The sequence below is a fragment of the Nelumbo nucifera genome, chromosome 4, assembly GCF_055504915.1.
Source record: "Nelumbo nucifera cultivar China Antique chromosome 4, China Antique-T2T, whole genome shotgun sequence".
Classification (NCBI taxonomy): domain Eukaryota; kingdom Viridiplantae; phylum Streptophyta; class Magnoliopsida; order Proteales; family Nelumbonaceae; genus Nelumbo; species Nelumbo nucifera.
Genome location: NC_142652.1, coordinates 84,992,449 through 85,009,351, shown reverse-complemented (window position 1 = coordinate 85,009,351; position 16,903 = coordinate 84,992,449). Strand labels below are relative to the sequence as shown.

Here is a 16,903-nt window from a genome sequence, read left to right as displayed (position 1 = left end):
TTCGGTCAAGCTTCTTATGGAAGGAAGAAGAGAAAGTTGTAGATTTCAGCAATAGGAAGAGAAAAGGGAAGAAAGGAGAAGAAGGTCAACTAGGATTGTGTATCATAACCCTAGCTGCCAGCCCTTCATTCTATTTATATTTAACTTAAATATGAGATATTACAAAGATGCCCTTAGTAGGGCGGCAACTCAAACTAAATAGTTACAACTCTTTTAAAAATAAAAACTAATGGGCCCAAGGCCCAACAACTTCTTAATTTAAAAGAAAATAAACTAAACACAAATTGACCCATTCAACAGTTCCTAGTCAACCCGACCCATCATCTCGTTGGTGGACGCCAAGGTCTTCAACTTCTCCAAGTTGAATTCCAGGCACATCGAGGCCACGGGCATCCGACACAACTTGAATTCCTAACGAAAGGCGTTGGACCCGAACTCCTCCCTCTCCTTCAAGAAGTTTGGGGACGTCTTAAACTCCTCAACTGTGCAGATGTCATTGAGGAACTTCGAGTGTTTCTCTGTGAATTTGGCTTCCTTTTCCTATAAACCTTGGCTCTTGAGCTCCAACTCCTTGCTCAGTTTCTCGACCCTCCTCATTAGGTCTCCGCCGTGGCTCCGTTCCTGTACCAGCTCAGCCTTTAGATCGCTAACAAGTTGACAAGCTCGTTCGAGGCAAGACCTGCACTCCATAGCCTCCTCCTCTAAAGTTCGAGCCCTCGCTAGATCTCCCTCAGCCTGCTCTAGCATAGGGGTGAGCATTCGGTTTATTCAATTCAATTTTTAAAACCGAAATAAAAAAATGAAAACCGAACTGAAACCGAATTACAATAAAACTTAAATAACCAAATTTTCGGTTCGGTTTTCAGTTATTTCGGTTAAAAGCCAAATTTAATTAATATATAATATTATATATTATAGATTATAATATATATTATGAAATTTAATTTCATTATAATACATTATATATAATATATGAATATATAAATATAAAGCATATTATATATTGTATATTATATATTATATAATGAATTTTAGTTAACTCGACTTTTTCAGTTAACCTAATTACCCAAAATTTTCGGTTCGGTAATTTGGTTTTAACTGAATAATGCTCACCCCTACTCCAATAGGGAGTGTGTCAGGGTGTTCACCTAAAAAAGAGAGAGAAAGAGAAATGAGTAGATATATATGTTCGGAATGGAAATCAGGACAAGTACAATTGGGAAAGTCAGGAACATACCACCATAAGGCAATGTGTGAGCTTCCTGTCGAACTCATTGGGGTATGATTCGCCGAGCTCTGTGACCTCTTTTGGAAAGACGGCCTCCTTGTTCTTCACTAGAGCAGTCCGAAAGTCCATAATGGTGTGCTTGTCCTCAACAACGATCTTAGCCCCGAGTGATGGAAGAGGCTCCTCAGAAGTCTAGGCTGCCTCGGCCTCTGGTTGGTCTTCCTCAACCCTATCAACTACTAACACGGCTTCGGCTGCACTCCTCTTGGTAGGCTCGGGAGCAATGACTTGAGGAGCCTCATGGGAAGTCACCTTCCTCTTTTTCCTCTTCATGGCCTAGAACAGCCCGAAAGTTGTCACGCCCAACATGTTTCCTGCATGGGAAGTCAAAAGATGAGTCAAATCAAAAGAGGGAAAGGAAAATGCCTGAACTTGGAAGGACGACCTACTTGGAGGACTCAACCCAGCCTGGATCAGCTTCTCCTTGGCCAAGAATTCACTTAGCTTCGACCTCTTGTCCACTAAGACCTGCACCCTTATCTGCATTTGTTCACTCAGTGTATCCTCCCCGGTATCCCTAGTCCCCTTTGTCCAGGTCGTTGGGAATGAGCATCCATCACTTTGGTCAAGGAAGAAATACTTCCTCTTCCAGCCCGCTACCTTGGAGGGGTAGCCATTTAGCAGCTTACACCTAGAGTGGTAGGACACATAGTAGCTATACATCTCGGAGGGATTTTGCTTTAATTGGCATATGCTGGCGAAGGTCTTGACATCTAAAGGGAAGCTGACATGGTGATTGAACAAGATGGTCCCGACCAAGGTCCTAATAGAATTGGGGTAAAGCTGACCTAAGTTGATGTTGTAGTAGTTCAATACCTTGGGAATAAGTGGATGAAGGGGGAACAGAAGGCCCACTTTCAGGGCCTCCTTGAAGACGGTGATCTCGTCCTCATCATGCTCCCAGGGGTACTGCCCAAGGGGAAGGGAATAACCAAACTGGTCTGGGATCCTATATTGTGCCACGAGCTCGTAAACGTCCTTGGCAATTAGCTCGGTGGGACTGAACTCGGACTTACTCTTAGGTGTTGACGAGAGGATGAGGCCCTCTTATGGGAACCTCGCTGCTCTTGGGCCAAGGACCCCTCCTCGGCTTGGTAGGTCGGACCCCTCTCTTCCTTGGACACGACACCAAACATAATGAAAAAAGGATAGGACAAAGGGAAGACGATTCACTTAAAAAACGAATAGGCCAACCTCACCGACGACACCGACTACTTCGATAACACCGAGCTCCTCGACCTTAGAAGGCATCAGAATTTCAGAGTCAGGGACGAAGGAAATGGGCCCCTGAAGGTCCTATTTATAGACAGACAAGTCAAACTATAAACATCTGAGATCGGTTGGATCCAACGGTCCTCGAAGACGTGATGGTTCGTATTCCGAGGCGAAATTAGTTTAGTGCATTTTTTACATCCGCTGGACATAATGATTGTGTGACGTCCGCGCGTGCCCTTAATGCAACCTCGTGGCTGAGCCGGACTGGTTGAGCCAATCGGATCCTGAGCCATTGGCGAGACCACGGCCGAAGCCAAAACTCAGGCCAAATCACCTTGGGTTAATACTACTCCCATATCGAGCTGATCATGTCGGACTCGGGAGTGGGGGGCAATTGATGAGGGGTGATTTAGTTCTCCAATAATATCATGACACATGGCACTACAGAATTGTCTGGCATCTCGACACCACACAAGCAGAACTCGGACACCTGGCATCTATCTCAACCTCCTCAGCCCCCACCTCGACAGAATGACCTATGAACAGCTCAGGAGATGTCAGGTCGGCGTGAAGAGGCAACCTGCCTCCGCCGACCTAGCCTGGATCCAATTAGTGACCTGCCCAATGTGATGGGCGACTTCCTTCTTGAGCAGGTTACTGTCGTCGATTCCCCCAGGATCACGATGACACGTCGACGGAGCTGATCTCGTTCTTGCCCACTTCGGACGAGACTTGATAAGCATTATCAGCCTACGCGGAATCCGTCTCCGGGCATGGAACCACCTCTGAATCAGATGGGCCAGAGATCTCGGACACGTTTCGTGGAGCTCACAACAATTAGCCTATATAAAGGCGTCCTCTTCCTCAGAAAAGATACACACGATTTAGCTCTCAAAGTCTACTTGCTTTCTCGCTTCTTAAGCTATTTCACCTGTTTGCTAACTTAAGCATCGGAGTGCCCACCCCGGGTATATACTCTGACACTATTCTTTGCAGCTCGACCAGGCGACCTCATCAGCCCGGCATCCGAGCTGTCCGTCAGCAAGGAACTACCAGACCGCACAACATCAAGGTCCATTTGACCCAATATCTATACATGCTCGCCAGTCCATGTTTTCTCATCTTGCCAAGACAGACTCTTGGACACATGTTGGATTCTGATTCCCATATCCATCTCCATGCAACTCTGCCTTTTAACAGCCTTGTGTTGTTAAAAGGAAAATAAAAATGGCATGATCTCTTTCCATGTGGCCTCCTGATAATTTAGTTTGAAAATTTTGCCTTAGATACTTCTTCAAGATGTCAACTTTTTTTTTTTTTTATCAAATGAGTATAGCCTTTACAATAAACATAACGTTGTATGACTTCACTGTAAGGCCTCCTTTGAGATTAGCTAATTGAAATGCACAAAATAATGGTGCAGGAAGATGGTATTAATTTGTTGACTATTATTAAAGCTACAAGTACATACCGCCGTTCACATCGACATGATTATGTCTCAGATTTTATTCCACCTACTGCAACAGAATTCAAAAAAGCAGTTGATCAAGATAATGTGTGAGTGTTCAATCTCAGCACAGTTACATTTATTCAGTTTTAAATAACAAATAAAAGGTGTTGTGAGATATTTATGCTGTTTAAACATTAATGCAGATTGTTTCATTTGGCTACAAGTTCTGTGATGCTTTCAACCTTGGAAGATGGAAAGATAGTGAGGGGTCTTGCAGGAGTTCCCAATGAAGGTCCTGTTCTACTAATTGGTTATCACATGTTGCTAGGATTAGAACTTCCTCCACTCGTTGAAGCATTCCTGAGGGAGAAGAAAATTATGGTTCGTGGTATGGCTCATCCTGTAGTATTCACAAAGGATTTTGAAACTCTGCAAGGATTCTCCTATTTTGATCATTTGAGACTATTTGGCGCATCACCTGTCTCTGCAAGCAATCTCTTTAAGTTGTTGTCAACAAAATCATATGTTCTTCTTTATCCTGGTGGTGCTCGTGAGGCTCTTCATCGCAAGGTTTTTGTCTTTTTTGCTAAAAAACTGTTTTTCAGTTTCCTGCATTTGCTAAAATTCTTCAAAAATCTGAATGATCATTGTTGTTTTCTGTATGGAAGCCAAATAATTAAATGCTGAGTGTGCCTCTCTGTGCATGTCTATATCTTTCTGTTTTGCTTTTCTTGCCAAGAGAGAAACAGCTAAATGACTGATCGAAAGAAAAAGGTAAATGTGCGTGTCTAGCGGAACAATGGAAGCCCATTGTTCAACTCCTAACAATACTCTTAGATATTTAACAGTCACCTATACATGTGATGATGGTCAACACTGACAAGGTGTCTCACACAGCAAGTCAGCAACTGACCAAAATGTTTCAAGGTGGCACTGCTAAGTAATAGGGGTGTGCCTTGTTGCCTAGGTGGGTGCTTAGGCGTCATCTAGGCAATGGAATTTCTTACATAGAAACCATGAATCTTAGGGTAGTTCCCTAGGTTCCATAGCAAACAGCAACCATCTTTCATTGATAGTTGTCTATAAACTTCATATTAAAACATAGAAAACCAACATGTTTATGACAAGAAAAAGAAGAAAGAAAAGAAAATTCAGAAAATATACGGGCTGAGCCCCTATTTTTGTTTAGGAAAAAGGAAAAGAGGAGTGGAAGGAGAAGATGATGTTGATGATAAAGATAATGATAAAGAATATACGGGCTGAGCCCCTATTTGGGGGTTCAAGACAGCATGCGCCAACATGTCTGTTATTGTACTCTAATAAATAAGAAAATAATAACAAGAAACTAGTATATAAACCCACAAAATGAATATTTTAGTTTAATAATATCTATTTAATTTTTATAATATAAAAGTGTTTCATAGATGCATCTACAAAATACGTAGGCGATAGTGAGGCAACCATCCATTGGGCACCTTGTTGCCTTGACAACAATGAAGAGATGTATGACCAATTAACTTTCACTTGTATAGAATTCTCACGGTGTGTATAATATTTAAAATTTTAAATATAATACCATCCAAAATTATTAAGTTTCAGAAAACCTTTTTGTCACACATGTCTAACTTGTTACTCATTCTTGTCCTGTTAATTTTTTCAGTAAACTTAGCTGAAGTTCTTGGGCATATTATTTGATAATTTCTTGGGGAGTTATGTAGACTGATCTTTTAGTGTGAAAGGGAACATGAAGTAAACATGTATCACTCTCTTTCTATAGGTGGAATGGAAGAAAGAAAAGAACAATAGAATTTACAGTTTAAAAAGTTATGCATTAGTACTAGTTGTAAACTTAGGGTTGCTGTCAAGGAGAATCGAGAAAGCAGAAGCAGTTTAGTAGCCATTTAGAGCATGGTTTTCAAGGTGCCAAGGCGAGGCTAGGCGACAGGGTGCCTTGTCACCTAGTCCCGTAGGCGGTTTAGTAGCCATGGAGAAAGTTATGCATTAGTACAAGTTGCTGTCAAGGAGAAAGCAGAAGCAGTTTAGTAGCCATTTAGATCATAGTTTAGTAGTTCCCTAGGTTCTGTAAACCATATTTCCTTAATAATTATCCATAATTTTCATAAGAAGAATATAAACTTAATGTTAAAGTCTAGAAAATCAACATATTTATGAGAATATAAAGAAAAAAGAAAAGAAAATTCAAAAGATATAGGGGCTGAACCCCTATTTTTGTTATAGAAAAAGAAGAAAAGAAAAGGTGGGAAAAGAACAAAAAGAAGATGTGGAAGAAGAAATGGACAAAATTTAAGTTCTTCCTTACTTATTGGTTCAGGTTTTGAAGTCTTTGAGGGTTCAATACTGCAGTTAGCAATGTTTGTGTTGATTACACCCTAAAAAATAAGAAAATAATAAAAATAATTTAGTATATAAACACACAAAATGAATACTTCAGTTTAATAATGCCTATTTTATAATTATAATATCAAAAAGGTAAGAATATAGAAGTATTTTATAACAGTATACAATATTGCTTGGCGATTGGGCAAGGTGATTCTCCAATGGTGCGCTGTTGTCTAGGTGTCACCTTGACAACTATGATTCGGAGTACATTTTGGGCCTCTTGTCTACTACATCTTAGGCTTCTTTCACTGTCCAAAGGAACTAGAAACTCCTAGTAATTTGCAGAAGCATAGAATTTAGTAGCCGTGACATATCCATCATCTTATGCCTCATCTTCATCTGGTTCTAACTCTGACGTTTTACCATTAATGCCACCTTGTTTTCTGAGTTCCAATAGACATTTAGGCTGATTGGGACTATTCAAGATGGTAACATTTAACCTCATAGTTATGATTTGCAGCCCAAGTTGCTCAGTATTGTTACCACAATCCAATGATGCATTTGTGCTTGGAGCAATCCCTGTCACCCCATTGTTAGTTGACATGATTTACATCAATCCTCAATCACCAAAGATACTCCATAGACCTTCTTCACACCCAGGAAAACAAGCCAATAAAAACATCCTTTTCAATGTGTAGACCTGACACTCAGCACTTGAGCAAGGTTCCAAATATTGATACATTCCTATCAAGTGTTTCAGGTGAATGAAAAACCTTTTTTTTTTATTTTCTTAGTTCTCATACTTTCACAGGGGGGTTGATATTAATGGTATTTAACATATCAAAAATGACTTTTTGAAAATGCCTTAAGAAAGGTGTATCGATGAGCTGTAAGATAGATATAATACACCCTATATGGGGCATATAGTATCAAAATTTTGAACCTTGGAGATACCTCCCAAATCCCAACTGCTCAATATTGACAAAGGTGAAGGAAGATTTAGTGATGCACTTTGATGATTCAAATTTTCATAAAATTTGTTCTTTACAATGATGGAAATCACATTGAGGCTAATGCACCATGCATGTTTTGCACTTACATTGGTGTAAATGACATCAGTTTAGGATTTATTTTGTTTAACGTAGAATTTGGGTTCATTTGTAATTTTTCTTTTCTTAGAGGGGTAATTTTATTTTCATATTTAATAGGGGCTTGGTTGTAGTCTTAGTTTTTTAGGATTCTTGTAATCTAACATTATGTTAGGGTTGTATGTTGTGCTTTGAATTGGAAATATATCAAAACTTTTTCTTCTTCGACTACTTGTCTTCCACCTGTCTCCTTTTTTCTTCTAACAGTTGTTGCATTAGTTTGGTATGAGAACCTTGCTCTGACCATGCCTCTACCCAATGGTCTAATAAGCTGCTCCCAACCTTCATCTTCTCCTGCTGGACAACCAAACCAAAGCAGTTCTTGCCCATGTCTCTCTCTCTCACTTGTCCTTCCTTCACTTCTTCTTCTCTTCTTTTTTCTCTCTATCTGCTTCTTTGCTACAACCTTACCAAACAGTTAACGTCCCAACCCTCCAACCTTCTCTCTTTTGGTCTTCCACTTTCTTTTTTTTTTTTGTTCTCATCCTTGTTCTTTTTCTTCCCTCTCTCTCTCTCTCTCTCTCTCTCTCTCTCTCTTTCTTTTCGTCTTTTTTTTTTTATTTTCTACTACTGAACCTAGCCAGTCAGCCATCATCAGCAGTTGACTATCATTCTCTCTTTTCGTTCCCTTCCCTTCTGCCTCTTCTCTTTTCTTCTTCCTTCCCCTCTTTATTTTCTTTTTCTCTTTCCTGTTTTTATAACCAAATAGTTATGGTCAGCACCACCCTTGTCCCCTTGTTCTTCTCTTTCTTTCTCTCTCTTCTTCCTTCTCCCTTTCTATTTCCATGCCACTGCAACCAAGCTTGAATGCCGCAGTCTGCCCTCAACTTTTCTCTCCCCTCCTGTGGTGACTGAACGAACTACGTTAGCCTGTTTCCGACTGCAGTAGCACTGTATAACAGTAGCATCCTCTCTCGATAACTTTATCATCTTCGTCAACAGCACATGTTCACAAGACTTTGGAATGATTTTCTGTAGTTGAGTCAAGAGACATTGGAGGTTGCCAGCCCAAAGGTCCAAGCATTCCATTCTGGCTTGTGTTCCACATAGACATCCCAGTTGAATAGGAAGGTATTTTGGGAAAATTTGAAAGGTATATCTCTTCCATTTGGGTTTTGGATTAGTTCCTTTTATCTGTTGAGTAAGTTGCCATTACTATAAGGTCCTTACTAATCTTGTGTAATGTTTTAAAAGCACATGGTGCAAAAAAAGCACAAGGGGCAATTGGCGCTTGAGGCACAAGGTGCAAGGTGAGAGGCGTGCACCTTTTTGAAGCAAGGCAACAAAATACAAAAAGTGCCAAAAAAATAAAAAAATATGTTAGAAAATTCAAAAAAAATGCCAAAAAATGCAAAAAAAATATAAACTTAAATTTTAAAATAAATGTTTTAAAAAACCTATTATCTAAAATTAAAATACATAAACATAACATGTAAAGCGTATTCAAATGAAAATTAAAAAAAAATCAAACATATAAAACATTTTCAATCATGTAAAATCCACAATCTCTTTTTCCATCAATTGCATTACTTAAAATATCAGCTATCAAAAAACCTATTTCAAGTGTGGAAACAAGAAGTAGCAAAGTCTATAGCAGCATTGTGTAGAGGAATCTTGAAAGGAGCTTTCTGGGGTGATCTTTATTTAGTAGCAATCCTACTAAGTGGTGTGAAGCTAGAAGACATTCCACGAAAGGTAGAGGTACGAACAGAGGGGAGTTTTGTCTCTGTGTGGCTAGCATCCTCCATTGAAGCAGGGCTGTGGAAGGAGGGGAGAAGGAGGAAGAAGAAGCATTACGTGGATTTGTGAGATTGGTTAATTCAAATGGGAAGGAATGTTTCACTAAAAAGGGCCAACAAGTTCTGGGAAGCCAAAAAGCTTTGGGGCAGATGGAAGGTCAAACCTATAGAAAGCAAGAAAAGGCTATGACAAATGGCAGATCTTTTGCGTAGGTGGTGTCAGGGGAAATAGACAAAAATATACCAGTGTCTAAAGGGAGAGGGCTGAACCAGCCACCTCAGACAGGGAGGGTTGCTGGTTCGACCATTAAAATAGGGGGGCGTGATTTGTTAAGAGGTCACGTGGGAGGAAAAGACTTAGAAAATGGGCCCAGTCGAGTGGATCCCTTTTCTGGTGGGCCGGAGAAGGCAACTCAAGTAAAGGTTTTAAAGCTGGGTTCTTATATTACAAGTTTTGAGCCCAAGGCCCATTACAAGACAGATGGGCCAAGGGACCCTTTAAGTAAGCACGTGACTGGGAGGAGGGATGAGCTGATAGACGAGATTAAGCGTCTATCTTCTTCTACCCTGAATCCCTCATTTCGGTCGAACAGTTCAGGCGCAAAATCTCAAGACTCTTAGTCTCGAGGCTTTCTACAGTGGGTCCCATCCAACCTTGCGAACCGTCTCTCACCAGATAGGCGCAACCCGAGATACTTGAAGCCTAGTGATTTGAACAGAATAGGGTTTGAAGATTGGTTGAGTGAACAAAACAGCAGTGATGATTCTGATAGAGACGAAACTTTAAGTTTGGGAAGTCTGTCTTCAAAAAGCAACAATGATTTACTTGAAATAGAAAGTTTGCATACAGAGCTGTTGTTTTTAGAGGAAGAGATTGAAGAAGCTGGTGGCGGGAAGACTAGAAATGGCGAAGAAAATGGTCCTAAAGCTATGAAAACTCCTCTTCCCATCGTCGAGGGAGCTGACCCTGAGTCTAATGAATTACAAAATGTTGGTGGAGAGGGACAAGAATCGGCCGTGAGGATGGATGTGGGTATTCCAGTGTCGGAAACACAGAGAAAGGATTTCCAAGTGGGTAGGTCGTCAGGAAGTGATTCTTTCACTATGTCTACTTCACAACTTTGTCCAAAAAGGGGAAAGGCCTTAAAACCATTTGTCGCCTGTCAGCAACTCAATTCCAGTGATTCTAGTCCTACCCCTGTCCTACCAGGTATGGGTGTCAATTCTTTTTTAAGTACTGATTTGTCTGCTATGCCTGTAACAGATATTCCAGCTTCCCATCCAGGAGGTTCTGATGCAAGAGAGAGGGTGATAGTGGAAGGAGAAGAGAGGGTGATGGAAGGAAGTAGTAAGGGGGAGGCGGACAAAATTTGGGAGTTGATTTGTACAATGATGGAGAAACTAAAAAAAAAGGAAGGATTCTTAGAGAGATGTTGTAGCCAAAATAAGTGTGAGCAAGGTAAAATTCTTCCTCAGACATTGGCTGGAAAGGATGGAGAAAAGAAAGAGGATGATTGTTGTATTAGGAAGGGGGGAAAAAGGAACAAAGAAGAAAAAATGATCTGAAGTGGAAAGGCTAATCTCAGACATTGAGGGAGATTTAGAATTTAGTGGTAGAGGGGATAGGAGGAAGGGCCTGAAATGAGGAGATTATGGCCTTTTCATGGGTTTCTTGCTATTTTGTCTCGATGAAAATTATTAGCTGGAATGTAAGAGGGTTAGGGAGTGCAAGAAAGAGAAGGGTGATCAAAGACCTACTCCGAAGGGAAAAACCCGATATTGTGCTGTTACAAGAATCCAAAATGATGGAATTAGATGGTTATGAGTTTTTGGAGGTCTAGAGGTTTAGGTTGGAGCTCGTCTCCTTCTTGGGGAGCCTCGGGGGGGGGGGGGGGGGGGGGGGGGGGGATCGTAACACTGTGGAGGGAGGATGTGGTGGAAGTAGTGGAAGAATTGATAGGCAGATTCTCAGTTTTCATTAAGTGTAAAAATGTAGATGGGTCTTAACCAATGTTTATGGCCCTAATTCCTATAGAGAGAGGAATGAGATGTGGGAGGAACTATATGCAATCAAGGGGCTATGGGATGGCCCTTGGTGCCTGGGCGGGGATTTTAATGTCATTAGATTCTCTTATGAAACCAGCAATCCCCAACAGGTTATTACAACAAGCATGAGGAAATTTAATGGTTTTATTGAAGAATGTGAATTGAAGGAAATACCTCTGCTGCAAGCAAGTTACACTTGGTCCAACCTTCAGAAAACCCCTTTGTGTTTGAAGTTGGACATGTTCTTGTTTAACCTTGCCTGGGAGAATAGTTTGGAAAACTTGGTTGCTAAAGCGTTACCCAGGGTCACCTCCAATCACTGTCCTATCCAAATAGGTACTGAGTTTTTTCCTACAAGACCCAAACCTTTTAGATTCGAAAATATGTGGCTTACCCATCTAGATTTTGTGAAAAAAGTGAAGGAATGGTGGGGTGAGTAGGAGAGGGGGGTAAGATGGAAGAGGATCAAGTTTCATAAGAAATTGAAAAGGTTGAGAGCCAAAATAAAAGAGTGGAATAGAGATCATTTTGGTAGAATTGAGGAGCAAAAATTGTGCCTAATCTCTCGAATAGAAAACTTGGATGTAAAGGAATCTCAAAATGGGTTGACCGAGGAGGATAGAGTGTTAAGGAGACAATTGAAAAAGGACTTGGAAGAGGTGTTACTGAGGGAAGAAATCAGTTGGAGACAAAAATCTAGACACAAGTGGATTAAGGAAGGCGATGGGAACACTAGATTTTTCCATGATTTGGCAAATGGGAGACGAAGAAAGAATCTTGTGACCAAGCTAGAGATAGGAGAGGAGGTGATTACCAAACAGGATGACATATCCAAAAAATTTGTGGACCACTTCAAATCGATTTATAGAAGACCTTTGAGTGAGAGAGCAATCATGGAAGGGGTGGAATGGCCAAGAATTGATGACGAAGTGACAAGGTGGCTGGAAAGGGATTTCGAGAAAAAAGAGATTAAGAAAGTTGTCTTTCTAATGGATAGATCCAAGGCTCTAGGTCCAGATGGCTTTACAATGGGTTTTTATCAAGATTGTTTGGAGGTGTTGAAAGAGGACTTAGTTGAAGTCTTTAAGAAATTTGCAGACAATCACATTATTAGCCCTGGAATTAATGCCACCTTTTTGGCCTTGATACCTAAGAAGAATGATGCCAACCACCCAAAAGATTATAGGCCTACTAGTCTGGTGACAAGCATCTATAAAATTCTGGCTAAAGTGCTCTCATTGAGGATCAAAAAGTCCTCCCTTCTATCATTAGTGAAACCCAGGAAATTTCATTCAAGGGCGACAAATAACAAATCAGATCTTAATTGCGAATGAGTGTGTGGAGGAAATGAAAAGGTCTAGGAAGAGAGGTTTCATTTGTAAATTGGATCTTGAAAAGGCTTATGATTTGGTGGACTGGGAGTTTCTATTAGAGGTTATGCGAAACTGTGGATTTGGGGACAAGTGGTGTAGTTGGATTTTTGGGTGTATCAATACTTGTCACTACTCTATTCTGGTAAATGGTATGGTGAGGGACTTTTTTCCAGCTTGTAGGGGTGTCAGGCAAGGGGATCCACTCTCACCCTTCCTTTTTACCTTAGTAGCTGATGTGATTAGTAGGATAATTACTAAGGCTAACAGTGAAGATGCCATTAGGGGTTGGAGAATAGGGAGACACCAAGTCCTTGTCACCACCTTCAGTTTGCAGATGACCTAATGATCTTTTGTGGAGGTTTTAGCGAAAAGGTAGCAAACCTAAAGGAGCTAATCAAAGGATTTGACAATGTTTCTAATTTGAGAATAAATTTGGAAAAGAGCTGCGTAGCGGGTATAAATTTGGAGGTAGGGGAGGTTGAGGCTATTGCGGAGTGTCTTGAGTGTTCCACCTCTGCTTGGCCTATGTCATATTTAGGGCTTCCTTTAGGGGCAAATCCTAGGGAGAGTAGATTTTGGACCCTAGTGATAGAAAAGTTTGAGAAGAGATTATCCTCATGGAAGAGGAATTATGTCTCTTTAGGAGGGAGAATTACCCTAATAAGAGCTACCTTGGCTAACTTACCTACCTATTTTTTGTCTGTATTTAGGATACCAGTTAGGGAAGCTAGGAAACTGGAGAAGTTGATGAGATATTTCTTATGGGAGCTGGGACAAGAAAAAAAGGATCACTTGGTTAATTGGGAAATTGTGTGCAGAAGTAAAGAAGAGGGGGGTTTGGGACTTGGGAGGGTAGCTAGAAAAAATCAAGCTCTGTTAGGGAAATGGTTGTGGCGATGGCCATTGGAAAGAGAGAGATTGTGGCATGAAGTGGTGGGAAGCATTCATGGGAGGTCAGAGAATGGATGGGATGCTGGTGTATCAAGGCAAGCTAACCTAGCAACACCTTGGAAGGCCATTCACAACACCCTTCCTCAATTCCTCAATTTTATCAGGTATGAAGTTTGTTCTGGCAACACTGTTCATTTTTGGGAGGATATTTGGGTAGGAGACACACCTTTAAAGGATCTGTTCTCTTAGCTATTTTCTATTTCTTTGTACAAAAAAGAGGTGGTCTCAAAATTTGTCTCACCTTTGGGAACACCCTTAGATCCTACTTGGGATTTTGGGTTTCGTAGAGGACTTAGGGATGATGAAATTGAATCTCTTTCTATCTTGCTTGGTTGTCTTAATCAGGTTTGTTTGGATCCCTCCAAGCCAGATAAGAGGGTATGGACTCCTAGACCCAATGGAACCTTCACTTGTGCTTCTTTCTTCAAGTCCATCTCTCAACTTTCTACTCACCAACCCTTTCCGTTAAAAGAAATTTGGTGCAGGCCAGTTCCCCAAAAATTTATAGCGTTTTGTTGGGAAGTATTCCATGGGAAAGTAAACACTCTAGATAACCTACAAAAGAGAAGACCTTTCGTCTGTATTTCTCCTAATTGGTGTATCCTCTGTAGAGCTCACAGAGAGGATTGTTACCACCTATTAATATCTTGTCCCTTTTCTGTAGACCTTTGGGCTTGGCTACTTTCGTTGTTTGGTAGTAGTTGGAGTCTTCCAGCAGAAGTTCACATGCTCTTCAACCATTCTACCTTTTATTGGCCTACAAAAATAGGGAGACTTATGTGGAGATGTGCTCGTGCTGCCTTGATTTGGACTCTTTGGGAAGAAAGGAATATTAGAATTTTTCAAGAAAAGGAAAGGAGCAGTCAGGAATTGAAAGACTGTGTGTTAAATAGGGCAATACCTTGATTGAAGACCTTGGAAATCTTTCATCAATTTTCCTTTAATGACCTTTGGAGAAATTGGTCAGCAGTAGCGAGGTGTTCATCCCTAAAGGACATGTTTTCTCTGTTGCTGCAGTATTCCAAACCAGTAGAAGAGAAGAAGAAGAAGAAGAAGAAGAAGAAGAAGAAGATGATGAAAGAACAGTCGAACATAATAGGTGAAAGCTGAACCTCTGTAGCAGAAAAGAGGAGAAGAAGAAGAGATGCTGGAATGTCGAACTGTACTTACAGTCGACCATGCCTTTATTTATATATAAGTGAAGTACAAAGTACAAGAAATTACTGGGATACCCCTGATTAGTGATGGGACACCCAGAAGACTTAAGACATAAACAAGATTAGGCCCATTAGCAAAGGCCCAGTTACAAGATAAGTTTAACATAAGAATGGGCTAATAGGAATTCTTATCAGCCGAACACACTCAAGCCTTCTAACATATCATTCTAACAATAGGTTAAACCCTATTAGTCGACCCTTAATATTGATTAGGCTCTAATTAGTAGTATAAAGACTAAACTACCCCCACTTAAGTATGGGACAGGAAATCTCTATAAAAACTGCCACATAAGCACATAACTTAACATATGTCAATTGACTAATCTACCCTTATTCGGCTAGCTCTAACACTCCCCCTCAAGCTGGAGAATATATGTCATATAATCCCAGCTTGTTACATATATAGTTTACTCTCCCTAAGCTTAAGCCTTTTGTAAACAAATCTGCCCACTGATCACCTAAGCCCACATGTTCTGTGCCTATCTCTCCAGTAAGGACCTTCTCCCTCACAAAGTGGCAATCAATCTCTATGTGCTTTGTTCTCTCATGAAAAACAGGGTTGGATGAGATGTGGAGTGCAACTTGATTGTCACAGTACAATTTCATAGGTTTATCCATGGAGAACCCGATTTCTTGTAGGAGATTCCTCAACCATACTAATTCACATGTAGTGTGTGCCATGGCTCTGTACTCGGCTTCAACATTGCTTCTAGCCACAACCGTCTACCTCTTACTCTTCTATGTCACAAGATTTCCTCCAAGAAATGTGCAATAACCTGTAGTAGATCTTCTATCAGACATAGAGCCTGCCCAATCAGCATCTGTATACCCAATTACTTCAAGTTTTCCTCCTGGTTTGTACAATAACCCACGGCCCGGAGCTCCCTTCAGGTACCTTACAATTCTAAGAATTGCATACCAGTGAGGTATACGAGGGTTCTGCATAAATTGGCTCACCACACTGATTGCAAAGGAGATGTCTGGTCTCGCGATAGTCAAATAGTTCAGCTTCCCCACTAGCCGTCTATACCTTCCAGGATCATGAAATATTTCCCCTGTATCACTGCTCAACTTAACATTTGGCTCCATAGGAGTTTCAGCCAGTTTTGCACCTAACAATTTTGTTTCATCCAGTAGATCAAGAACATATTTTCTTTGGCACAGGTTTACACCTTGTCTTGATCTAGCAACTTCTATACCCAAGAAATACTTCAATGTCCCAAGGTCTTTTGTTTGAAAATGATTTTGCAGAAAGACCTTTAGTTTATCGATCCCCAATTTGTCACTACCAGTTATGACAATATCATCCACATAGACCATTAATAAAATCTTTCCGGCTTCTGAATCATAGTTGAACACTGAGTGGTCAACCTGGCATTGTTTCATTCCAAAATTCTTCACCACTTCACTAAACTTCCCAAACCAAGCACGAGGCGATTGTTTCAACCAATAAATTGCCTTTTTCAGTCTGCACACCTTACCATCCTCCACCTGAGCAACAAACCCAGGTGGTTGCTCCATATATACTTCCTCCCATAAGGTCACCATGAAGGAAGGCATTTTTAATGTCAAGTTGAAACAAGGGCCAATCATACATAACTACCAGAGAAATTAACACATGGACAGAGCCAATTTTAGCCACTGGAGAGAAGGTCTCCATGTAGTCTACTCCATACAGATGTGAATAACCTTTAGCAACAAGTTTGGCCTTCAAACGCTCCACACTACCATCTGGAAAGTATTTAATAGTATACACCCATTTACAACCCACAACATGCTTACCAGGTGGAAGAGTAGTGAGCTCCCACGTGTGAGTATGCTGAAGGGCAGAGAGTTCCTCCTCCATTGCCTGCCGCCACCCAGGTGAGCTAAGACCCTCTTGGACATTCTTAGGTATAGAAATAGATGAAAATAGTGAAACAAACTGGCGATGTGAGGCGAAAAGGCGAGATACTGAAACAAAATTGGAAATGGGATGGAGGGTACAACTACGTTTACCTTTTCGTAAAGCAATGGGTAGATCAAGTCTTGAGGGTTCAGGGACAGGAGCAACAACAGGATCCGCAGACAAGGTAGAAGCTGGAGGAGGAGCCGGTGTCTGTTGATGAGTATACACGTGCCGGATCGGTGGCCGTT

General features: G+C 40.9%; 1 protein-coding gene across 2 annotated transcripts in view; it reads left to right on the top strand.

Annotated features, from left to right (window-relative positions):
- The window catches only part of LOC104585974 (phytyl ester synthase 1, chloroplastic), a 120,382-nt gene that overhangs the window by 71,226 nt on the left and 32,253 nt on the right, over positions 1-16,903 (top strand). For both annotated transcript variants that reach the window (XM_010243043.3, XM_088886626.1), the window contains exons 9-10: positions 3,927-4,060; positions 4,157-4,523. In XM_010243043.3, coding sequence (XP_010241345.1) covers positions 3,927-4,060; positions 4,157-4,523 — 501 coding nt within the window. The remainder of the gene's footprint in view (positions 1-3,926; positions 4,061-4,156; positions 4,524-16,903) is intronic.